Source organism: Stegostoma tigrinum, chromosome 12 (assembly GCF_030684315.1).
Source record: "Stegostoma tigrinum isolate sSteTig4 chromosome 12, sSteTig4.hap1, whole genome shotgun sequence".
Taxonomy (NCBI): domain Eukaryota; kingdom Metazoa; phylum Chordata; class Chondrichthyes; order Orectolobiformes; family Stegostomatidae; genus Stegostoma; species Stegostoma tigrinum.
The window spans coordinates 30,793,500-30,819,214 of NC_081365.1; the positions used below are offsets into that span (position 1 = coordinate 30,793,500).

The 25,715-nt window shown below is 39.9% G+C and overlaps 1 protein-coding gene across 1 annotated transcript in view; it reads left to right on the forward strand.

Moving 5' to 3' along the window:
* The window catches only part of si:ch211-103f14.3 (zona pellucida-like domain-containing protein 1), a 33,596-nt gene extending 8,340 nt beyond the window's left edge, over window positions 1-25,256 (forward strand). Inside the window, exons 4-11 of the mRNA XM_048540723.2 lie at window positions 4,749-4,933; window positions 5,735-5,807; window positions 10,601-10,698; window positions 11,663-11,746; window positions 17,739-17,907; window positions 19,788-19,902; window positions 22,609-22,632; window positions 24,559-25,256. Of these exons, the coding sequence (XP_048396680.1) occupies window positions 4,749-4,933; window positions 5,735-5,807; window positions 10,601-10,698; window positions 11,663-11,746; window positions 17,739-17,907; window positions 19,788-19,902; window positions 22,609-22,632; window positions 24,559-24,704 (894 nt within the window). The 3' untranslated portion in view covers window positions 24,705-25,256. The remainder of the gene's footprint in view (window positions 1-4,748; window positions 4,934-5,734; window positions 5,808-10,600; window positions 10,699-11,662; window positions 11,747-17,738; window positions 17,908-19,787; window positions 19,903-22,608; window positions 22,633-24,558) is intronic.
* Window positions 25,257-25,715: the final 459 nt, after the last annotated feature.

Genomic DNA, 25,715 nt, shown 5'->3' on the forward strand with positions numbered 1-25,715 from the left:
GTACGGTTGAGGAAAAGGACTGTGGACAGGATGAGCCAGCTGACCACGGCACCGTGGTGCAGAAGGTCATTCAAGAGGGGGGAGCAAAAAGACAGGTAGTTATTATAGGGGATTCTATAATTAGGTGGACAGATAGTATCCCATGCAAGCCAGATCGGGAGTCCCGCATGGTGTGTTGCCTGCCCGGTGCCAGGGTGCGGGACATGTCCGACCGGGTTGAAAGCATATTGGAGCGGGAGGGGGAGGATCCAGTTTTTGTGGTCCACGTTGGGATTAACAACATAGGCAAAGCTAGGGTAGAGGACCTGTTCAGGGATTATGAAGCACTAGGAAAGAAATTGAAGTACAGGTCCTCAAGGGTCATAATCTCCAGATTACTGCCCGAGCCACGTCCCAATTGGCATAGGGAAAAGAAAGTTAGGGAAGTAAACACGTGGATAAGGGATTGGTGTGGAAAAGAGGGATTCCATTTCATGGGGCATTGGCATCAGTTTTGGAACCGGCGGGATCTGTACCGTTGGGACAGTCTCCACCTGAACCGATCTGGAACCAGTGTTCTAGCAAAAAGGATAAATAGGGTGGTCGGTAGGACTTCAAACTAGTAAGTCGGGGGGAAGGGAAAGTGAAAGAGTCAGGGAGTATGGAGTTAAATGGAAAGATAAGCAACAGGATAGCATGTGCACAGGCGGATTTAAGCTCGAGGCAGACTAGGAATACAGCAAAAAGGAAGGATAGCTTAAGACACCTTGGGATTTCCAACCTCTCTAATAATGATAAGAAAGCTAGCATTAAGACACTTTATCTAAATGCTCGTAGTATTCGCAACAAAGTAGATGAATTAACAGCACAAATCCTCTTGAATGATTATGATGTGGTAGGCATCACAGAGACATGGTTGTAGGGAGCTCAGGATTGGCAGTTAAACATCCAAGGATTCACAACATATCGAAAAGACAGGGAGGTGGGCAGAGGGGGTGGGGTTGCCTTGTTAGTTAAGAATGAAATTAAATCTACGGCACTGAATGTCATAGGGTCAGAAGATGTGGAGTCTGTGTAGGTGGAGTTGAGGAACCACAAAGGTTAAAAAAACTATAATGGGAGTTATGTACAGACCTCCTAACAGTGATCAGGACCAGGGGCACAAGATGCACCGAGAAATAGATAGGGCATGTCAGAAAGGCAAGGTCACGGTGATCGGGGGGGACTTCAATATGCAGGTGGGTTGGGTGAATAATGTTGCTGGTGGATCCAAAGAAAGAGAATTCATGGAATGTTTGCAGGATGGCTTTTTGGAACAGCTTGTGATGGAGCCCACAAGGGAGCTGGCTATTCTGGACTTAGTGCTATGTAATGAGCCAGACTTTATAAAAGACCTTAAAGTAAGGGAACACTTAGGAGGCAGCAATCATAATATGATAGAGTTCAGTCTGCAGTTTGAAAGAGAGAAGGCAAAATTGGATGTAATGGTGTTACAGATAAATAAAGGTAATTACAGGGGCATGAGAGAGGAATTGACGAAAATCGACTGGAAGCAGAGCCTAGTGGGGAAGGCAGTAGAGCAACAATGGCAGGAGTTTCTGGGTGTAATTGAGGACACAGCACAGAGGTTTATCCCAAAGAAAAGAAAGATTATCCGGGGTGGGATTAGACAGCCGTGGCTGACAAAGGAAGTCAGGAAATATATCAAAGAAAAAGAGACAGCTATAAAGCGGCCAAGAGCACTGGGGAATCAGAAGATTGGGAAGGCTACAAAAATAAACAGACGATAACTAAGAGAGCAATAAGGAAGGACAGGATCAAGTATGAAGGTAGGCTAGCTAGTAATATTAGAAATGATGGTAAAAGCTTCTTTCAATACATAAGAAACAAACGAGTGGCAAAAGTAGACATTAGGCAGCTCCAAATTGATGCTGGAAGGCTAGTGATGGGAGATAAGGAAATAACTGAAGAACTTAATAAGTACTTTGCGTCAGTCTTCACAGCAGAAGACATGAGTAGTATCCCAACAATTAGGGAGAGCCGGGGGGCAGAGTTGAGTATGGTAGGCATTACAAAAGAGAAAGTGCTAGAAAAGCTAAAGGGTCTAAAAATTGATAAATCTCCTGGCCCCGATGGGCTACATCCTAGAGTTCTGAGGGAGGTGGCTTAGGTTGTGATCTTTCAAAAGTCACTGGAGTCAAGGAAAGTCCCAGATGATTGGAAAATTGCTGTTGTAACTCCCTTGTTAAAGAAAGGATCAAGGCAAAAGATGGAAAATTATAGGCCGATTACCTTAACCTCGGTATTTGGTAAAATTCTAGAATCCATTGTCAAGGATGAGATTTCTAAATTCCTGCAAGTGCAGGGTCAGATTAAAACAAGTCAGCATGGTTTTAGTAAGGGGAGCTTGTGCCTGACAAATCTGTTGGAATTCTTTGAAGAGGTAACAAGTACGTTAGACCAGGGAAACCCAGTAGATGTTATCTATCTAGACTTCCAAAAGGCCTTTGATACAGTGCCTCACGGGAGGCTGCTGAGCAAGGTGAGGGCCCATGGTGTTCAAGATGAGCTACTAGCTTGGATTGAGGATTGGCTGTCTGACAAAAGGCAGAGAGTTGGGATAAAAGGCTCTTTTTCGAAATGGCAATCAGTGACGAGTGGTGTCCCGCAGGGTTCAGTGCTGGGGCCTCAGCTGTTCACCCTATATATTAATGATCTGGATGAAGGGACTGGGGGCATTCTGGCGAAGTTTGCCGATGATACGAAGATAGGTGGACAGGCAGGTAGTACTGAGGAGGTGGGGAAGCTGCAGAAAGATTTAGACAGTTTAGGAGAGTGGTCCAGGAAATGGCTGATGAAATTCAATGTGAGTAAATGTGAGGTTTTGCACTTTGGAAAAAAGAATACAGGCATGGGCTATTTTCTAAATGGTGAAGAAGTGCAGAGGGATTTGGGATAGTTGGTCCAGGATTCTCTGAAGGTTAACTTGTAGGTAGAGTCCGTAATTAAGAAAGTGAAAGTAATGTTGTCGTTTATCTCAAGAGGGTTGGAATATAAAAGCAGCGATGTGCTTCTGAGGCTTTACAAGACTCTAGTTAGGCCCCATTTAGATTACTGTGTCCAATTTTGGGCCCCACACCTCAGGACGGACATACTAGCCCTGGAGCGTGTCCAGCGGAGAGTCACATGGATGATCCCTGGAATGGTAGGTTTAATGTATGATAAACGACTAAGGATCCTGGGATTGTACTCATTAGAGTTTAGAAGGTTGAGGGGAAATCTAATACAAACTTACAAGATAATGTATGGTTTAGAAGGGGTGGACGCTAGGAAGTTGTTTCCGTTAGGCGGGGAGACTAAGACCCATGGGCACAGCCTTAAAATTAGAGGGGGTAAATTTAAAACTGAAGTGAGACGACATTTCTTCAGCCAGAGAGTGGTGGGCTTGTGGAATTCATTGCCACAGAGTGCAGTGGAGGCCGGGACATTGGATGCCTTCAAGGCAGAGATCGACAAATTCTTGATCTCAAAAGGAATCAAGGGCTATGGGGGGAGTGCAGGGAAGTGGTGTTGAAATGCCCATCAGCCATGATTTAAATGGCGGAGTGGACTTGATGGGCCGAATTGCCTTACTTCCACTCCTATGTCTTATGGTCTTATGGAAAGATAATGAGCATCCTCCAATATATGGTGTTGAAATAGCAGTGGATAAAATCGGCGTACAGTTAAACAAAAACAATCAATAATAAATAGCAATAAACAATCTGAATACTAGTCAGGTGAAATTATTTTCAAACATACATTAATCTGTTTAGAGCACATCTAGAGTATTACATCCATTGTTGCCGAGAAACAAGTTTTTCCTGCATTGCAAGCAGTATAGAGATGAACCTCAAAGCTTACCTCCACCGTCAGTGGAATTTGAGATAAAGAAAGATTGGAGATATTTGGAGTTTCACATTGAAAAGGACATATCCCAGAAGTGATTTTTTTTTCAAGGCAAATTAGGCAATTAATCATGAGGAGAATGTTTGTACAGAATAATAACTTTAAATGAATCTGTACAGGTTGAGGGGCCATTTTGAAACGAGCAACATGTAACTTTAGGATGAAACAAGAAAGGTTTCTTCACACAAAATGGACTCATGGACAGAGTAATCGAAATATTTAAGAAACAATTTATATGTAGTGCTAAAAGGATTGCGGTGTTATTCTCAATGGGTTAAATATCCTCACAATAACAATTTTACTGTGTTTTGTACCCTGAATCCCACAGCGGTTGCTATCATCATCTGAATAATTGTCTGGGACTCTCTGTAATAAAAGAGCAGCAAAGTTTTGTCATGCCATGTTATGAATACTGCTGCCTAAGAACATCATAGAACCCCTACAGTGTGGAAACAGGCCATTTGACCCAACAAGTCCATACTGACCCTCTGAACAGCATCCCACCCAGACTCATTCCCCTTGTCTAATCCAAACATCCCTTGGCACTATGGGCAACTTAGCACGGCCAAACTACGTAGCATGCACGTCTTTGGACTGTGGGAGGAAACTAGGGCACCTAGAGAAAACCCATGCAGACACGGGGTGAACATGTAAGCTCCACACAGACAGTCACACAAGGGCAGAATAGAACCTTGGTCCCTGGCACTGTGAAGCAGCATGTTAACCACTGAGCCACCATGCTGCCCCAGTTTCAGTATTGAACATCTTTCAAACATAATAATTTTATTTTGATATTTATATGCACTTTTTTCTACGTACAGATCACGAATGCTCCAGGAACGGGTGCTTTTAAAGAATTTTCAAACATCCAGTTTGCCAATATCAGCGGTATGATAGAAACAAATGACCCAGTAGTAAATGTCATAACGTATAACCAGGAGCTGGTGTATTTGTATTCCTGCTCCTACCCTTTGGAGTATATTATTAATGATACTAGAGTGGATGTGTAAGTGAAGATTTTCTTTCTTGTTTATTTAGGTGCATTTATTTTAAAATAGGATTTTTAGATAGCTGAGTAAATTATCTAATCATTTGGAAGTTAACACGACCCTTTACAAAACTTGTGATTGAATTTTAATTTTGTTACTTATTTTGCTTGATTTTTTTTATAGTGCTGCGTGTAATATTTTCTGACATATCAATGAAAATTGCAGATGTTCATCTTCCCTATGAACCCTCCAGCCATGAGCAAATGCCATCAGATAAGGGTTAAGATGGTGGAGGTTGTACTAAATTTTTCCCTAACTGCACCATAACTTACCTGTGAACAGGTAAGGGTCAGGAAGGGCATTTCCCTACTGGGCAGGATCCTACTTTACACTGAGAAGTAATTTCCCAACATGTGGAATTTATTCACTAGATCATGATCAACAGCAGTACCCCTGACCGAATTCACATTTCTCTCGAGCAGTATGGCAAATGGCATTGGGATCAGCATCCCTGCTGATGTACCACAGTCCAATTCTATGTACCTCGTTTTCTGTTCTCATTTTTAGCATATCAACTCCATAAATGGAGAATATACAGTGGGATTCAAAAGATCCAGAGCAGTCAATTTTCCATTTTGACAATGGAGTAATCTATGTGAATTTGAACCATTTAGTCAATTGTGTTGCATTTCACTGTTATGTTATTACACGTTCCAATGTGATAGGTATAGCAAATGGATTGTTCAGTATAAGGAGTATTTTACAGCAATTTATCATTACGATTTTATAGTGATTGACCTGTGTAATTGGATTTACAGGGCAGGAGTAAGTATAGCCATCAATGATAGGAATGGCACCTTCAGGAGCACGCTCACTCTTCAGCTTTACAGTGTAAGTTAACCAACTCTTCTGTGTTGTCAGCAAAAAATCAAAGTTACAAACTTTCATCAAAACTTAATCACAATTAATGAATAAATATCTGACCTTCAAACCTTCAGGCTTGTGTATATCTTAAACATATTACAATGAAAATATCTGAAGCAGAATTTGAAGATATTCTTACAATTGGGTAATGAGGAGGTGAATCGGTTCCCCATCTTTTAACTGTACCCATCCCCCTGCCCCTTATTGGGCTTTAATTAATTTTAGTATTGCATATCTCAATTAAAATATAGTACCATTCAAAATTTAGAAGCCACAAAAAGGTTTTCTTGTGTGATGAAAAGAGGAATTTTATTACATATTAAACACAATAAAAATTATTAAACACAACACTAAAGATACACACACAAACACAGGTATAAAGTTTAAAAAGACCAGAATGTTTTGTAGAAAAAGTTAGATCAAAAATAGGCAACTTATAAAGTTCTGAAGTCCAGACACAGTGAGAATGTGCAAACTCCATCCAGGCAGTCGCCCAAGGGTAGAATAAAACGAGGCTTCTTCATGCTGTGAGGCAACAGTGCTAACAAACTGAGCCACAATGCCACTCTTATCATTACTGTTCAAAAGACAGGAACACTTCGGCAATTAGACCTGTTTAACCGCACCTCAATAAATGACTGCCTCATCTCAGTTGAATAAAGTCGAATAAAGACATTGCATCAGCATTCACAGTAGATCCACTAGTTAGCATTCCAAAATTACTAAGTATACAAGGGGCAAATGGAGGAGGGGAAATTAATTCGATAAATACCATTTGAGAAAATGTGCAAGGGAAAATAACAGAACAAAAGACTGATCAGTCCCTAGGACCTGAAGGGATGCTGCACAGTGAATGAAGTAGCTACAGAGGTAGTGGACTCACTGGTAGTCGACTTCCAGAAATACTTAGATTCTGTAAAAGCCTCATGGACTCAGGAAACTGCCATGTAACTTTATTTAAAAAGGGAAGAAGACGGAAAATCAGGTAACTACAGGCCAGTCAGCTTAATGTATGTTATTGGGAAAATGTTAAAGTCTATTCTAAAGAACTAGCAGAGTATTCAGAAATGTATAATATGATGAAGCAGAGTCAGCATAGCTTCATGATGGGGAAGTCACGCCAGAGAAATTTGCTAAATTTTGCTAAATAGATAAAGGATAAACAGTGTAAGTTTTATCTTTATATTTTCAAAAAGTGTTTGATAAGGTACCACACATTAATGCCATTTAAAAAGATAAGAGACAATGGTGTTGGAGGTAGCATATTAGGATGATAGATTGGCTAAGAAAAGACAGAGTTGGAATAACAAGGGCATTTTCAGAATGGGAGCCTGTTCTAGTGGAGTACCAAAGGGATCAGTGATTTGGTCACAACATATATTAGTGATTTGGATGAGGAATGTGACTGTACTACAGCCAAATTTAGGGATAACACAAATATAGACAGGAAGGCAATTAGTTGTGGATGACACAGAGTCCACAAAAGCAATATAGATTGGTTAAGCAAGTGGACAAATACTTGACAGCTGGAATAAATTTCTGGGGAAATGTAAGATTATGCACCTTGGCAGGAAGAATAGAGGGGTTGAATATTATTTAAATGTGGAAAGATTGGCAGAAAGAGATTTTGTTCATGGATCACAAAAAAAACCCAAGTTATAATAGGGAATAGGGAAGTAAATGAAATGTTAACCTTCATTTCAAAGGGAATGAAATAAAAATTTCGGGGTATTTTACTAAAACTCTGCAAGGTACTAGTCAGACCGCAGCTGGAATACTGCGAACAGCTTTGGACCTCTTATCCAGGGAAAAATATACTGTCATTGGAGGCAATCCAAACAGGGTTCATTAGGCTGCTACCAGGCATAGGAGGAGAAATTGAATAGTTTGAGCTCTTACTCATTGGATTACGGAAGAATGAGAAACAATCTTATTGAAACACACAATAAGTTTAGAGGACTTGTCAAGGTAGACAAAAGAACCTTATTTGCCCTTGTGGGAGAGACTATGGTCTCCTGTCCTGGCATCTCAACAGAGGGCTGTTGAAGTTGGGTCATTATGTTTAAGGCTATGATAGACAGGTTTTTAATCAATAACGGAATCAAGAATAAAGGGGCAAAGGCAGGGAAGTGGAATTGAGAACTATCAGTTCAGCTATGATCTCACTGAATGATGGAACAGAGTAGATGGACTGACTGGCCTACTTCTGATCTTACATCTTATGGTCTCACGGTCCTAAAATGACTGCAAATCCCCCACTGCAACTTAAATTACCTTGCATCAAAAAATGTCTGTTTTGGTAAATTCTTCCTTAGCAATCGCTCTGAAAATAATTCACATGTATAATGTAATTTTAACTCTCATATTTAATTGCTAATATTTCTTCTCATAATTCCTGCAATATCTATCCTCAAAATTTGGCAGTAATGACGCTGTAGGTAATAAAATGTGAGGCTGGATGAACACAGCAGGCCAAGCAGCATCTCAGGAGCACAAAAGCTGACGTTTCGGGCCTAGATTAAGGGTCTAGGCCCGAAACGTCAGCTTTTGTGCTCCTGAGATGCTGCTGGGCCTGCTGTGTTCATCCAGCCTCACATTTTATTATCTTGGATTCTCCAGCATCTGCAGTTCCCATTATCTCAGTAATGACGCTGTGTTGTTGTTGCTCACCTTTGACATCAGCAGCGCATGTTCTGATACTTCTGTAGCCATCTGTAGCTGGATGACATCATGGTCCACATCTGAACGTGTGCAAGAATTATTCTATGTTCTAGTAATCATTACATTCCACTGGCTATTTTCTCAGAGATGCTGAAAGTAACAGGGAGGGAGAGAAAAATAGAGAGAGTTTTGAGCTCTGTTATTACAAATCCATTTTCTTTTTCAGTCTGCTAAAATGTTGTATGCTTGAAATACATTTCACATGTATATTCCTCTGTCTGGTTTCTTTTTTTAATTCAAGCTGAATAATCTGCAGCCAAGTTTCGTTCTAATAATTAAATTACCAGAAAGTATGCATCAGTTGGGTCATTCAGATCTGGGTCTTGAAGCCTTTTCTTATTATAAAGTTAATTTAGGCTGAGACTGATTTTTGTTTACTGATGGCTTCATGTGTTTGGTTCAACATGGTCAGCGGACCAATGTGGCCATCTTTCATCAGTGTTTTTAACAACCACTTTCATCCATGAAAGGTCCAAGATATTAAAATCAGATGTTGGAACTTAGAAATGGACAGTCTATCTTTAGCACTGTTGTAGCAATATGGATGCAGATTTTTATGTTTCTGTGGTCTGGCTTATTTAATTCTGCCTGACGTTTTTCTGTTAAGATAATTAAAATCTTTAGAAAATTGAACAAGCTCCATCATGGAAGAAAACCAGATGATCAGAAAGATTATATGAGCATAAATTGTTGAAGATAATAGAGCAATTTGAGGAAGTAATTAGAAGATTCTTGGGCTTTAAGGCTTTAAGCATAGAATCATTGAAAGCAACAGCAAGGACATTATATGAAACTTGAAATAATGTTGCTTCAACTTCCACTCCCAACACTTCCACGTGCCACCTTCCCATGCAATTGCAGAAGGTGTAACACTTACCCATTTACTTCCTCCTTCCTCCCCATCCAAGGCCCCATACACAGATTCCAGGTGAAGTAACAATTTATCTCCACTTTACCCAACCTAGTCTACTGTATTCACTGCTCACAATGTGGTCTCCGCTACATTAGGGAAATGAAACCCAGATCGAGTAACCACTGTGCAGAACACCTACATCCAGTTGCCTGCTTTAAGACACCAACATGTCCCCTGGTCAATATTTCTGTCTCAGGCTAGCTGCAGTGCTGTAGTGAAGCTCAGCACAAACTAGGACAGCACCTCATTTTCCATTTGGAGATCCTACAGCCTTCAGGACTCAAAATCAAGTTCAATCATTTTAGGGCCTGAGCAATTTCTATTATTTCCTTTATAAATTCTCACAACCTAGCCCCTGTCATCACATATGCTGCTTTCAGCACAGCCATCCATTTTCATCTACTTATAGTCCCCATTAGCAGCTTTTCTTTCTCTCTGGCTTACAATTATCCATCCCTTTGCCTGCTTAAGTGTCTTTCTCTCACTCTGGGCTCCATCTCTACCTATTACTTACTCCTTTACACACCCCTTCCCAACCCATCTTCAACATATATAGCACGTTTTCTTAGCCACTAATTATTCTGAAGAAGTATCACCAAACCCAAGACGTTAACTGTGCTTTCTCTCCATTGATGCAGTGGGATTTTCTCCTGCAATTTCTGTTTTTGTTTCAGATAACAGATGCTGATTTTCAATGTAATGTTTAATTGCCTAATTTTTAACCCCTAATACCCAGGATAAGAAATGGGTGGTTAAAATAAAGCCATTCCCCTCTGCAAATAATGCACTCATGCTCAATTGTTTCAGGCTTACATGGCTGCCTGGGATTGTTCATGCAGACACCCTATACCAGTGTTCTGCTGTGCAAGATGCAGAACAGCCTCAAGGGATTGAATGGTCAATTCCTGTTCCTATGTTGCTCCCACCCACAGGCCTATCAATTCCTATTAGATTTAGCAGAAGGTTCACCAGCAAATGGAAATATAGCCCTGGAGTTTGACATGATCCAGGTCTCATCTGAATAATTTTCAGCTTTAGAATACAAAAATTGTTGAAAGATCAGATTATTGTACAAAAATACTACAAGTAAGATGTCAAAAGTGTGATAAAACTGCATTGTTTTCAGGATGCAGAATACACAAATTCCTTGATCATCCCAGAATCAGGACTCAGCTTGAAAACCAAGATTTATGTAGAAGTAAGAGCTACCAAGTTAACTGACAAGTAAGATTTGTTTTTTTTGTTATGACTGAAAAATTCAGATCACCTTTACAATAATAATAAATCAATGCCTTATTTCACAAGGGATCACTACCACAATAAGTGCCACATGCAAATTAGTGCAGACTGGTCATAAGTTAAAGATTAAATATTATTCTGATTTAACTAATTTCAATGCTTGAGCTGAAGTGTTTTTCTTAAAGTAGAAACATTGAACAGAAAAACAGCATAATTTGATAACTGGCAGCATCTCAGGAGCACAAAAGCTGACGTTTCGGGCCTAGACCCTTCATCTGATGAAGGGTCTAGGCCCGAAACGTCAGCTTGTGTGCTCCTGAGATGCTGCTTGGCCTGCTGTGTTCATCCAGCCTCACATTTTATTATCTTGGAATCTCCAGCATCTGCAGTTCCCATTATCTCTGATAATTTGATAACTATTGAATCCGTGCTGGAAAAATCTAAATCACATTGAGTGTAATTTTGACTTTGGTTGATAGAACAAATTAATGATATTGATTCAGTGTCCTTTAAAAATCTCTGCTGATTTTCTTTTCCCAGGGTGGGACATGGAGGGACCCTAGAAAAGCATATAAATGTGACTCAATTATTGCGGCAGACAAACCTGTAGAAACAAAAAAATTTGGCCAGCCATCCTACACATTTCCAGTGAACTACTTATTTTGTGGGGTCTCTTATAGTATGCTGGTAATATCCGCACTTTTGAGCCAGAGGGCCTGTGCTCAAGTCCCAGCTGCTTCAGAGGTGTATCATAACACCCCTGAGCAGATTGAAGAGAAAATAACTAGACACTAATGAGGGAAATAAGTGATTTACTTGGTGTCAGGAAAGTACAAAATTCAGGTGAAATTTAAAAATAGTCAAATAGAAAAGAAAGACATAATTTTCTCTTTATAAAAATAGTCATTCATTTCTTCATATTTATTGCAAATTATTTTCTACCATGCAGGTTCAACGTCCTTCTTGATCACTGCTATACTTCAACCTCACGTTTTCATTTAAATTCTTCACTAACTTATGATCTCTTCATTGGGTGAGTATTCCAAATATAATAGCTTTCAGTCCAATTTAATTTCTTTCCATTAGGTTAATCACTTATTTTTCAAATGTGACTCCTATATTTTTTGAAACTCTAATGTTAAACAATTAGATGTAGATATGGGATCAGACCTGTAAAATAACTTTGCCATGTGTCACTCTCAAAACCTTTGATCTGAACAGAAAAGCATAAGGACCAAAAATAGCTTCTTCAGTCTGTCATGCAGAGATAACAAGTACATATTAAACCTTGGAACAAACTCTCAACTTTTGGTATCTGCTGTAAATAATATCTATTATAGGCAGCTCAAAAGAGTCATGAGAAACTCTAGGGCTCTATTGAAATCTTGGTTCTATTGCACTCAATCTCTTTTATGTCCCTTTCACAATTAGGAGCTGAGCATTCCTCAGGCACATTGTAGAGGAATATCAATGATGATCATTGTGATATTTCAAAGATTGCTTCTAGTTTGTCCAAAATTCCGTTGAATGTATCCTGTCCAATACGACGTATTTTACCCATCATCACTATCATCACTGGCTTATATCACCTCTCTGTTTATTACAAATTGAATTTGAAATCTGCAAATATGTATTTAAATCTTTAGCTGCCATATTTCAATCTGTCTCTACTGCTGATCATTATCAGCATTTATTTTTTCTTTATTCATTAATGGGATAAGGGCATCTCTGGCTAGGTATTATTTATTGCCCATCTCTAATTGCCCACTGGGCAGTTCAGAGTCAACAAATGGCTGCGAATCTGGAGTCACACGTAGGCCAGACCTGGTAAGGATGGCAGCTTCCTTCCCTAAAGGATATTAATGAACCAGATAGGTTTTTCCGACAATCGCCAATGGATTCATGGCCAACATTTGATTGTTAATTCCAGATATTTTTTTGAATTCAAATTCCACCATCTGCCGTCGTGGGAGTTGAGCCTGGGTCCTCAGAATGTTATCTGCATCTCTGGATTAACAGTCCAGCGTTAATACCACTAGGCTATCACCTCCTCCTATTTATAGATTAGAAGTTCACTTTGACTGGTGGTGCAAGACATTTGGTCTTAGATCATTTACTCATTTACTTCATTCCATTGTCATCTGATGGCCAACTATGGCCATCCATATTGCCATCTGATGAATTTCTAGCCTTATATCCTTTCGGCATCAGTCAGTCTTACAATTATGGTTTTATGTTAGCCTGCTTGCTCTCTGTGCCATTATTGATGGCAAAGCCTTCTGCCGGTTAACCTTACAGTCTACATATCAAACCTTTCCATTTACCTCTCCACATTTAAAAACCATCTCAAAATACAACTCTCAGCCAAGTTTTGGGTACCTCTGCTAACTTAATGACTTGACCTGTCTTATCCCTCAGTGGGGAGATGATGTCCCAGTGCTACGGTCATTGGACTAGTAATCTACTGGAGACCCTAGTAAAGTTCTGTGGACCTGAGTTTGAATTCACCCATAGTGGACCTTGAATTCAATAAAAATCTGGAATTTAAAGTTTGAGCTAAGATCTAGCCTATTTAATAAAACTATTTTTTCTTGCAGGGAAAGACAAATCTGGCTCACTAATACCCTTTAGGGAGGCCACAATGTGGACGTACCAGTGTTGGTCTGGGGTTGGACAAGGTTAAAAATCAGACAGGACCAGGTTATTGTCTGAAAGGTTTATGTGAAATCACAAGCTTTCGGAGCGTTGACCTTTCATCAGGTGCAATGCTCCAAAAGCTTGTGATTTCAAATAAACCTTTTGGACTATAACCTGGTGTCGTTTGGCTTCTGCCCCTTTGGGGAAGATTATTGCTATCTGTACCTGCTCCAGCCTGTGTGTGACTCCACACCCACAGCAGACATAGGGACAATGTGCACACTCCACACAGACAGTCACCCAATGCTGGAATCAAACCCAGGTCCTAGCGCTGTGAGGCAGCAGCGCTAACCACGATGTCACCCTGAACATATTGTCTAGGTTTTGTCTACTTTCCTGATCCATACTGCAAAACAGGTGGAGGTCATCTGGGTAGGCTTGTTAGCCTCACACAGTGTGGGGCCTTTCTGTGGATTGCCATCTTGCTGTGAAGGAGAAGTTTGAGTGTTTCATTAATCCTGAGAGTGATGTAGTCAGGAGTTCTCAACTTACGGCAGGGCCATCCATATTGGTAAGGTCAGAGGGGAAGAACCAGACAAAGCACAATACAAAACAAGTCCCCAGTGGTAATCCAGGTAGAAGATACTCATGAGTGATCAATGGCTGCAATAACAGATGAAGGCTACAGTAGGAGGGAGGCCCCCAGTCATTGAGGTTTTCTTGCCACGGAACTGGATCTACCTTCTGTCAATGATCATGAGTCTGCTCATGTGCAACACCATTTACATGTTAAAGGATGTCCCACATGAGGCATCTACCTAAATGACCAGTGACATGGAATTTCCTGGGTGGACAAATATACTCCTGAGTGAGTGATTGCCGATGGCTGTGTGGGCAGTGTGGTGACATTCAGAAAGAAAAGCCGCTTCTTGGACTTTTCCTTGCCAAGAAAAGGGAGCTTTTCGATAGCATCCATTTTGGTGAAGGCCATAGTGTGTCACATTCCTTGTTTCACTTTGCACCATAGGAAGGTTTGTCTTCAAAATTGGTAAAATAGTCTGGTTTCACAACATCAAAAAGATCTGTGTTTGCATTGTCATTCAGGATGTGGGTGTGACCATATTGCAGCCATCAAGACTGACTTTCTGTGATTTTGCCCCCGAATGCAGTCTAACTCTGGTGCAATTGATTGTCACAACTGAATGAGAAACGTGCACAAGTTCGATTAATCAGCAGTTAACAGTTACTAAGTTACCAGGATTCCAGCTTATTAGGGCATCCTCCTATTGATTTTCTAATGCGTTGATGGGAATAGCTGGCAACTTTTCACACCAGGAATTTCTGGTTATCTGAATTTGACTGAACATGATTTCACTGCATGCCTGGGTCTACCTGCATGCCAAATTCAAGAAGGGTGGTAGTTTATTTTCACCATTTTTAACTGATGTTATTAATTAATCTGGCTTTTAAATTCTGGACAGTTTTTTTTTGGAGTGTTCTGCTAGCAAAAGGTGGAATCATTCAGGAAGAATTCATGGGAGGCTAACAATTGTAGCTGCTACAACAATATTTTTCAACCAGAAGAAGTGATTTTGGATCAAAGCAAATCAGAAAAGGTGTGTCTTTGGGAACTTTGCTTCAAAAGAAAAGCTCCAAGGGGAGTTGTACCATCTACTAAATTTGTAAACAACATCAAGTCAAGAACTACACTTCTTATAGAGGGAAGTATGTTGCAAGACAAAATCATCATGCAGTTGCATCCTTTAACATATAACAGGGAACTGCAAAGCTATCACCTGTAACAGCAACTAATAAGCACTTTCCGAGAGAAGGTATCCATCTGCTAAGGATCAGAACTTGCAGCAGATGGCATAGTTCCATCAAGTCCCACACATGTAGATGCAACTTAGCTGATTATTGGAGCTCCTACTATCCTCGTTTCTCCATGAACCAAGTTTAAGGTGGTGTCTGTTATTCAAGATACATTAAAAATGGTTTTCTTTCTACAATAGCTTGTGGTGCCTACATTTTTCAAAGGAGAGGAAATATGGGCTGTTGGCTTTTAGGGAAACTGGCCTCTGCAATCGCAGTCACTGCCCTCACTGGGAAATTGTCTTCTTCATAGGCACTCTCTCAGGATCGAAGGTAACATGCTTCCACTTCAATTCAGTGTGTTCTCAGATGGCTGGTAAGTTCAATTGCTGATCAGCAGACCTGGCATAGGTACACTCGAAAGGGTTGGGTAGATGATTTGTTTAGAGTTTTGTGCACTCTGCTACTTCACCACTGCGCACTTCTGATGAATTCTCTTGATGTGCTTGGTGCCTTCTCCAATGAGCCTTGGTCAGTCACAAACCACGGTCTTCCAGGAATCACCAGGGACGTTTAACTTCTTCAGGGATGCATTGACAACATCGATGCAGCACTTCTACTATCCTTCTGGGAGACTTCTACCAGCTACTAATTCTAAGAAAAGTAGTTGCTTTTGGAGTCTGGTTCAGGTATACAAACTGCATAAACTGCCCAACAGAGCTGCCTTTGAGTGATCAGTGCCTCAAAGTTATTCATGTTGGCTTGGGAGAGAACGGTACTTTTGGACAACCTTTATTGCCATGGATTTGGGGAGGCTTGCAAAGGCGCTGCTGGGGGTGCTAGTCCAATTCTTTGCGTTGCCTCCTCTAGGGTTTCTAAGTTGCCAAAGCATGTAAGAGTGATTTACAGTAATTCCCAGTGAACAATGAACTTAGTCTTAGACTCTTGGCCTTGTTTTCAAATACTGTCTTCAATTCTTAGTCAGAATCGCATTGAAAGCAATGATGGATTTCTTTCAGAGTAGTCTCCCAGATGCAGAAATTGGTCTATGCTTTGCCGTCAATACGGGGAATGTCTCAGAAAGAGAATGGTTTCAAGTTACAAGCAAAGCATTATTTCACCGTTGCTCAGCCAACATATTCAAATTCAAGAAAAATGTGCCTCCAAGTGTAGCATAATGAAACTGAGTACAAAAGCAGTATTAGTGAACGACTAGTTGCTGCTGCCCCACATGATGAAGGGTCTAGGCCCAAAACGTCAGCTTTTCTGCTCCTAAGATGCTGCTTGGCCTGCTGTATTTGTCCAGCTCCATACTTTGTTATCTCAGATTCTCCAGCATCTGCAGTTCCCATTATCTCTGATATCAAATTCCCAACTTGGTTCATTTAATTCTTAACACGTTAAATGAAGTACACGCTCGGTCTTCCTACTTTCATGATTTTGATGATGCCACCCGTGTTGAAAGACGATGATGAAGGCTGCACATAGAATGAATCATTGTCAGTGAAGTTCTGTGCAGTGATCTGTTTCTCTATCCCATCTATACTAACCATCATCTGTGAGTGAAGAATATCTTAATTAGAATACTGGTACTTTTGTAGATTGTTGCAAGGAGGTGCAATGAAACATTCATTTGGATCTATTGATAGCCAAACTGAGAATAGCTCTGTAATAGGAATGTGTCACAGTAGAAGGCAATAAAAGGTTATACTTCTGGAAGACTATTGATGCCTAGATTCTAAGTCTAGCTATGGGTTGGAGGCTTCATTGATCTTTGAATTGTGAAAGCAAACTCTCCAGGTCAGATCTTGTATCTAGATCTTGACATGGTGGCAGGATACAGTTACCAATTGTGGGCAGAGAGATTTCTGCACCCCAAAGATTTGGGTCCACCCTGTCCACTCCTTCACTCTTCTGGGTCGCTCTCCAACATCTTCTTAAGGGCATTTAGGGGTGGGCAACCAGCAATTCCCAAATCCCATGAACGAATTAAAAGAACTCTGCCTTTCTTAGCTGAGCAGATTTCCTCACTGATAAATGGAAAGTCATAAAGGCCTCATGCCTATTTCTCCTGTTAACCAGCAAACTATATCTTGCATGCACACAATTTCAAAAGACCTAGCTGACAGCATTGACTCAGTCAGTAGCACCACCCCACCCCCCCGCCAACCCACTCTTGGCAGTTTCAACCTATGCTTCCACTGGAGAATGCCCTTTAGTGACAATAGAACCATTAGTTGGTTTCTGTTCCAGTATACGAAATGTTTAATATTGAAAGATTACTTGGCTCCACTGTGCTATTGTGACCCATGTCCTACCTCTACAATGACATCCCCATTAACAATGAATCACAGTTCTTTAAAATATGCCATTATATGTAACTAATATTCCTCAGCCTGCTTCTCTGGGTAAATCTTTCTCATGGAAGCAAATTATTGAAATAAGGGGGAAAAACTCACATCATAGAACCCAGCATGTCTTCTTTTTGAGCTGCTAGTACAGGACTGTTGGAAGTCTCACAACATCAGTGTTTTATAGTTGAAATCTTCGCTAAAATCATTTGCTTGATTCAATAGATGCAACAAGGAACAGCAGACCAATATAGTGTCCAATGGAGAGGATCAATTTGCAAGGTTCTACTTTGAGGCATTTCGCTTCACTGAGCATCAAAAACTGCCTGTCTCTACCTTCTTTCTACACTGTGCAACACGTCTCTGTGCAAAAGCTGCTTGCAGTGACTTTTATGTAAGTACAGGACATAATATATATATAAATCTTTATTAAAACTGAAACTCATATTCCAAGAGTTCTGCTCTACTCACCAAAGTACAATATCTGGAACAGAAAACATGAGCCAAATTCCCGAATTGCATGGACAAGATAATTATCTAATCTAAACAGATGACTGCTCCATGTTTAATCCTTACTGCTGCACAATTTGTTGTATGTGGTTGTCAATACTACTGTTTTCTATAGTGCAGGTTTGCTGCCACCATTCTCTTGTAAGGTAGGCGTCTACCTGGCCTACTGTGACAATGGAAAAACAATTCCTTGTTGAATAAAAAGAGGCTGTTGGCTCAAGAGGTGTCCAGAGGTGAGATGAGACTGACAGCCCCTGACATCAACGCTGCATTTGACAAGGGATGGCGTCCTCAAAAAATTAGTAGTCAGTGGGAATTAGGGGAAAACTTTCCAAAGGTTGGAGTCAAACCTGGCACATCGGAAGTTGGCTGTAGTTGCTGGAGGCCAGGCAGTTCAGGCCCAGGACATCTCAGTAGGAGTTCCTCAGGGTAGTGTCTGAGCCCCAACCATCTTCAGCTGCTTCATCAATAACCTTCCCTCTATCATAAGATCAGAAGTGGGGATGTTCAATAATGATTGTACAGTGTTCAACACCATTCACAACTCCTCAGATACTGAAGCAGTCCATGCCCATATGCAAAAAGTTCAAGATAATATCCAGACTTGGACTGAAAAGTAGCAAATAACTTTCACACCACACAAATGTGAAGCAATGACAATCTCCATTAAGAGACAATTTAACCACCACCTCTTGACATTCAATGACATTATCATCATGAATCCCCCAGTGTCAACAATCTGAAGTCACTATTGAATAGAAACTGAATGGTCTAGCCATCTAAACGGAGTGGCTACAAGAGCAGGTCAGAGGCTAGGAACCCTTCCACAAGTAACACACCTCTTGACTTCTCAAAGCCTGTCTACCATCTACAAGGCACAAGCCAGGAGTGTGATGGAATAATGCCAATGTGCCTGAATGAGCACAGCTTCAACAACGTTCAAGAATCTTGACACTATTCAGGGCAAAGCATCCTGTTTGATTGGCATCACATCCACAAATATTTAGTCACATCATCACCCATATTCAGTGGCAGCAGTGTGTACCATCTAGCAGATTTCAGAAATTTGCCAATACTCCTTAGGCAATTCCTTCCAAATCCACAATGCCTTCCATCCAGTAGGCCAAGGGCAGCAGATACACAAGAACATCACTACCTGCAATTTTCCCTCCAAGCTGCTCAGCATCCTGACTTAGAAATATATCACCATTCCTTCATTATCATGGGGTCAAATTCTTAGAATTTCTTTCCTAAGGGTATTGTGGGTCCACCTCCAGCATACAAAATCCAGTGCTTCAAGAAGGCAGCTCATCACCACCTCTTCAAGGCCGTTATGGACAGGTATTAAATGTTGGCCAGTCAGCAGTGCCCATTACCCACCAGTCAATAAAAAAAATGTTAATTATTACATGTTAGCAACTGGCAATAAGTAACTGTTGTGATGGACATTGTTACAGAAGCTATATAGAGGACTTGGATGATGGGTCATATTCCCAAGCCGTTCTCTATAATGACATTAACATATTAAATGGTGTTTAAGGTGTGCCTTAGTATTATCCCTTTCAGATCTATATATTCTTATAAATCAATGACCTGCATCTTTATCAAAAAATACTTTATTCATATCCATAACCTATTAGTAACTGAAGATTAAATAGTAAAGATATGGAAGAAGGCGATATTTATTTCTTCTCATTATTTCTTCAAATGCCGATTACAGAAACCTTAACTTTTTATCAGGTTGTCTTTGTGCTTCATCTTTAGCAATGCAAAAGAAGAAAAAGAGAAGCACCATTAATAGTGAGTACCCCAATACCAGATGAAGTGTCTGATCCTTCAGTAATTAGCTCTGAAGAAATCAAGACCAGGAATGATAATGGTAAGCATTCTTTAATTCTATTAAATTTAATATATACATAAAATAATAGGTCAGAATAAACAATAAAAGTTTTCCTGCTGTCATAAAACAAGGGAATAAGCAGGTAAATAATAGGACCAATTGTTATTGGACTGTTTTCCCTGATTTTCTCCAACAGCTGGAGCTAGTTTTAATGGGACAGTGAGAATATTTTAATACAATTGATGTATTTTGAATTATGTATGACATTCACTTTGGTTTTGACCTAAACTAGTTGCAAATCAAAATATTGAGTGATTCCAATCACAATGTTGAGACGCTTTCAATTTGTCTTCACTATCTTCACTGGAATTCAATTATCTTCAGTTAGCAACAACATTCAATGGCTCTGAATCTGGGAGGAGCACCTTGTCACAGCAGGTTGATTTTGATTTTCTGGTTGATCACATATACTTCTGTTGTAGAGACAGCTGCCATTTTGAGACACAGTTATTTTGAGTGACAGTCATATTAGCACTACACTCTCTACAAACCACTCTCCAACCTGTCCGGTACCCTCCATGATCATAAAAGATACAATACCTGCCCACACACCACTTCCTTTACCTCCATTCAAGGCCCTAAACAGCCCTTCCAAGTGAGACAGAACTTCACTTGCATCTCTTCCAACCTAGTCTCATGCGTGTGGTCTTCTCTACTTCGGTGAGACCAAATGTAGACTAGATGACTGTTTCACCGAGCACCTTCACCTAGACCACAACGGCCAGCCTAACCTTCTGGTCACTGCTCATTTCAACTCCCAACCCCACTCCCTCTCCAACATGTGAGTCCTTGGCTTCCTCCAGCATCGCAGCAACTCAGAACACAAATTTGAGGAACAACACTTACCTTCTGCCTGGGCACCCTACAGCCCAGAGGACTCAATACTGAATTTTCCAATCTCAAATAACCTTGCCACCCATCCCGGCTTCCCCTTCCATCCCCACCTCCTCCTTTTCATTCCACCTTCTGACCCTCCCTCCACCAACCGTATTTATCCCTCTCATCGACCAACCAGGTTGTACTTACCACTAGTGTCTACCTATCACCACCATTCCACCTCCACCCTCCCCTCTTTATCTGCAGCCCCCCCTACCCTGACATCCAGTCCTAAAGAAGGGTAATACCTGAAACGTTGACTGCTCCCTTCCTCCAGATGCTGCCTAGCCTGGTGTATTCTTCCAGTCTACCTTGGATTTCAGCATCAGCAGTTTTTTTGGCTCTAGCACTGAGCCAGCAAGGTAATGGCAAACCCTCAGAAATGTCTTCCCATGTGCTCCTATCCGAACATCACTCTACCCATTCCCTCCCTCAAAATCTTCTTGTTTACTGCCCTTTCAAGCTTACTAGTAATTAGATAGCCAAAACTTTCTCCATCTCCATATTCTGCTCTGCACTGAGAAATGTCTCATCTGTATTGATTTCAATGACTGAATTTTCTTGTCTGCTTACATCCGATTTTCTTTCACTCCTATGATCTTTCTCATCCTATACATTAACACTGCTCTCTATCAGTAGCCCACTAAATCCTGATATGTTAAACACCTCAATTTTAGATAAAACCATCTTAAATAAAATGCCTACTATGCCTGGTATCCACATTGTCCTGTCTATTTTAGGTCACTCTACTATCAGTCTCTGCCCTTGCAACCTCAGTCTTTTCCAATATTCAAATTCCTCTCCTATGACCTCCTATTTATTTCAATACACATGCTACAATCAACTTGTTCAATAGTTCCCTTTCTACATGTTATGGATCCTAATGCAGAAAACACATCTTTTATAATGTCACTTCATCCTATCTCTGTATAATTATATTGGATACTCTACAGTCCTCACTGATCCCTTCTTTATTCCCCTTGTTCATAGACTGTCCTTTCACATCATTCATAGATTGTGAGTCTTCTTTTACATGTAAGCTGGCAACATCCTATTTTATGTCTCTACATCTATTGAAAATGGCTTGGCTGTTACTGCTGTGCACATCTGATTTGTTTTCACAGGAAGGCCTTCTGAGCTATTTCATTTTCCATTTATTTATTTCCTGTCATGTTTTCACTACACTACAAATGAAAATCCTCAAATATCTGGTGGAAAATCACTTTACTGGAAATCTAGGTTTGCGTTCTGATCAGCTTCCATCCCCAAATTTTTTTTTCCCGACAATGCCTTTCACCCTGTGCTTCCTTCCATAATAACCTCACTCAGCAAAATAAAACCCAAAGAACTGCGAATGCTGGAAATCAGAAGAAAAAGTCAGGAAGTGCTGGAAGAACTCAGCAGGTCTGGCAAAATCTATGTTCAGAAGAAGGGTCACTGGACTCAAAACGTTAATTCTGCTTTCTCTCCATAGATGCTGCCAGACCTCTGACTTTCTGTTTTCCTTTGTGGTAATAATTACATTTGTTGGACTAGTACTGACACAGTGATTTTATTGGGGGGTGTGTGTGTGTGTGTGGTTATTGTTTTTAGAGGAAGTAAGAGGCAACTTTGTTCGTACAATGCAATGGATGAAGATGAGTCATTCCCATCACAGGGAGAACTGAACCATTATGGAAGGCCAATCTTTCATTATGTTTAGTTTTAGAATTTAACTCTAATATTTCAGTCAAAGCAAATGTGTAAATCTAATGAACGAATTGTAATTAATATTTGCTTATAATGTTTTTTTTAAATTTCTGTCCACAGTGGTGAACACAAATGATAATTCAGGTAAGAAAAATGACTGTTAGAGGCACTTTCATTTATTTGCTAGGCTATTTCCAAAAAACTAAGAAAACAACAGAGAGGACAACAGAGGGCAACTATTAATGTAGGGTCGAGTACAACACACTTGACTTAATTGTGGTTTCACAATCAGTTGACCCTGGCGAGCATAAGGTAATTTCCCATTGAAATTTGCAAGCATTTATTGTCAACATACTCTCAAACAGGAACACTATCTCATGACCACCCAATCTCACTATTGTGAATATATGAATGTTGTGAACAATTCTTCATAAGTCTTGAAAATACGCAACTTCAAGTATTCACTTCCATTCAGGATCTTCTTTGTATTCTTAAAGATAGCCAGTGACCAGTTGATGTAGTGTCCAAAAACATTAGCTGGATACGAATTTTTACTTTCCATTGGTATCTTCTTGGATTCATTGGTGCCATAAGTGATTGGTGTGTATTATTTTTTATGGGACCTACTTATGACCAACACAGATCTATGCCTATTTGCACAACAGTGTAATGCGGGGTCATAACAATGCAAACGTTATGTGATCTGAACTGATAGCCATGACTTTCATATGAATATTTCTTCAATCTCTTCAAGGACAAATAGCAAATAATACTGGCATGAAGCTTGATGCTAATCAATATGCTGCTTGATTTCACAGTTACATGAACATAAATCTAGATCTACAGAACCCACAAAGCAGACAATACAATTTGTCTTCACACAATGATACAAAGTAAAAGACCAGGCCATCATGTTTCTTCATTAGAGTCAGCTGTTTTAACCTGACTCAAACAAGATACCTTCTGGTTGTTTCTTCAGTATTCATAACCCTTAGACTCAACAAAACCTTGCTAGCTTTCTTTTCAGAATTCTCAAAAAACAATTCTGCCATCCTGCATCTCAACTAGAATTTTGAATTCATCTATTCAAGTAAAACGTGTAGTAAAGATTTTCTAAGTAAATATGGTCATCGTGTTTTACAACCACTGAGAAGGACTAATGATTTGTTTTTGTAATTTTTGAGAAAATAACAACAAAACCAGATAATGAGTAAGCATATCATGCCTCAATATCTCTCATCCAATCTTTTTTAACTTGACTGAATAAATTGAGCTTTAAAAAATTTGAAAATTAACATTTAATTCCCTTTTACTTCATGTGAAAATCCAGAACGTGAAAATAACACACTATCAGTCATCACATGATGAATTTATTTTGGAAATGCCCAGAACACACCAGAGGAAACCAAATTCAAAAATTAAGAAAAAAGTAATTGTTTCATTTCTCTGTGCTTCCAATTTTTCTCCCCACTGCCACCACCACCAGCCTCTCCACCCTGCCCCTCAAATGAAGACATGGGCTCATGCTGTGATGGTGGCAACCCTTTCTAGCCTCTTTTGAATATCAATTGCACATATTTATCTTCTGGATAATGAATGTTGGCCAAATGCTCAAATTATTAGGCATCACAGTTGAGTCCATTCTTGACCTTATTTGATATACTGCACACATTTACTGGATGGTAAATTCTGCCTTATTTCTTCCCCATCCCTTGGTCTAGTCTGATGACAATGTACTAATGATAACTATTCTAATAACGGTTGAAATAGTCAAAAGAAAAGAAGACTGTTATTTGAAAAGGAAGAATGGGCAGAGTTACACAGGGGAAGGCAGAGGATTGACACTAAGTTAAGTACACATTTGGAAGGCCCGTGCAGACACGATGGGCCCAATAGCTTCCTTCTGCACAGTAAAAATTCTGCGATTCTGTAACATCCTAATCAAGTTTTGATTCAATGTTCATTGCTAGATCAGTAAGTTGCTGTAAACTCACAGTTTGAATATTACAAATAAATAGACTATCATATTTCTTACACATTGCTTAACATAATCATTCTTTTTCCCTCAAGCATCAACTTTAGCTACTGAAGAAGCTATAGGGGTATGTACTGGACTGGGCATTGGATTGGGAATCGTAGCTGTCATCTGTCTTGCCTTGATTGCAGGAGGTGTACTAGTCTACCGAAATTTTCAGAAGAAAAGCATCTTAACCTAGGTTGGAAAACCCACAAAGGAAAAACAAAAATAATCAATTCCCATTAACTGAAGATTTTGTACAACATTCAGGCTTTCAATATTGCTTGCTAAAGTAGTTATGCTGAGCCTTATTTAATCTTGCCGATGAACACAAGGCATATTTTGTGGTTGGTAGCAACACAGATTTTTTAAAATGTCACTTGTAATGAGAATGTTTTGTGTTTGTATTCATTTTAATTGCACCTATGTAGGGATTTTATGTTGATATATGGAAGAGGAGAGCAGCTGCATTTAGTAGCTAAAGTGAATAAAGCCTAGCTGTGTGGAGTCATTAAATTCACATCAAGAAAAGGTATAAATTAAAGTGCACCAAAATATTGGCTCAAAATTACTCTTAAATGATTTACATATTTCAGTCAAATATGGTTATTCAATCAGGTTGTTAAAATTACTGCTTTTCAACATTACTATTTCTGAGCTACAGCAGTGCCTCATGCCTATTGTTACTGAATTTTGACTTTTGGGATACTTTGGAAAAGGAAGGCAGATACAGAGCAATGTTTTGAGGTAGACGGGTAAACGTGTAACTTATTACAAGTGTGATTTCCATACAATTTAGCTGAAATTGTATTGATACAGATTGAAAAATAAAATCAAAGCTATCTGATGGCTTAATGTGTATACAGCTCAGTTTGGTATTGAGTCAAATGAACAAGGAAGGTCCCAGGTTTAAACTCTAGTCTATGCTGTTGTAGCTGAGCTCAGCCTGGATGTGAATTTGGGCCAGCAGAGTTGATAATAGTGGTGGCCCAGGACTTGACAGAGGGAAATCAGCAAGACAACCAACAGTTGATTGCTATTCCTGAGTGGATGTGAGGTTAATACAGCAGTCGATTCTCCTTAAGTGTTCAGGCCAACAGGATTCGCTATCTCACCTCACGCACGAAGAATAGCCCCTTTCTTGGTATACCATAGAACCTACTCGAACAAGATTCATGACCTTCAGAGGAAAAAAAGACAGCAAACATTT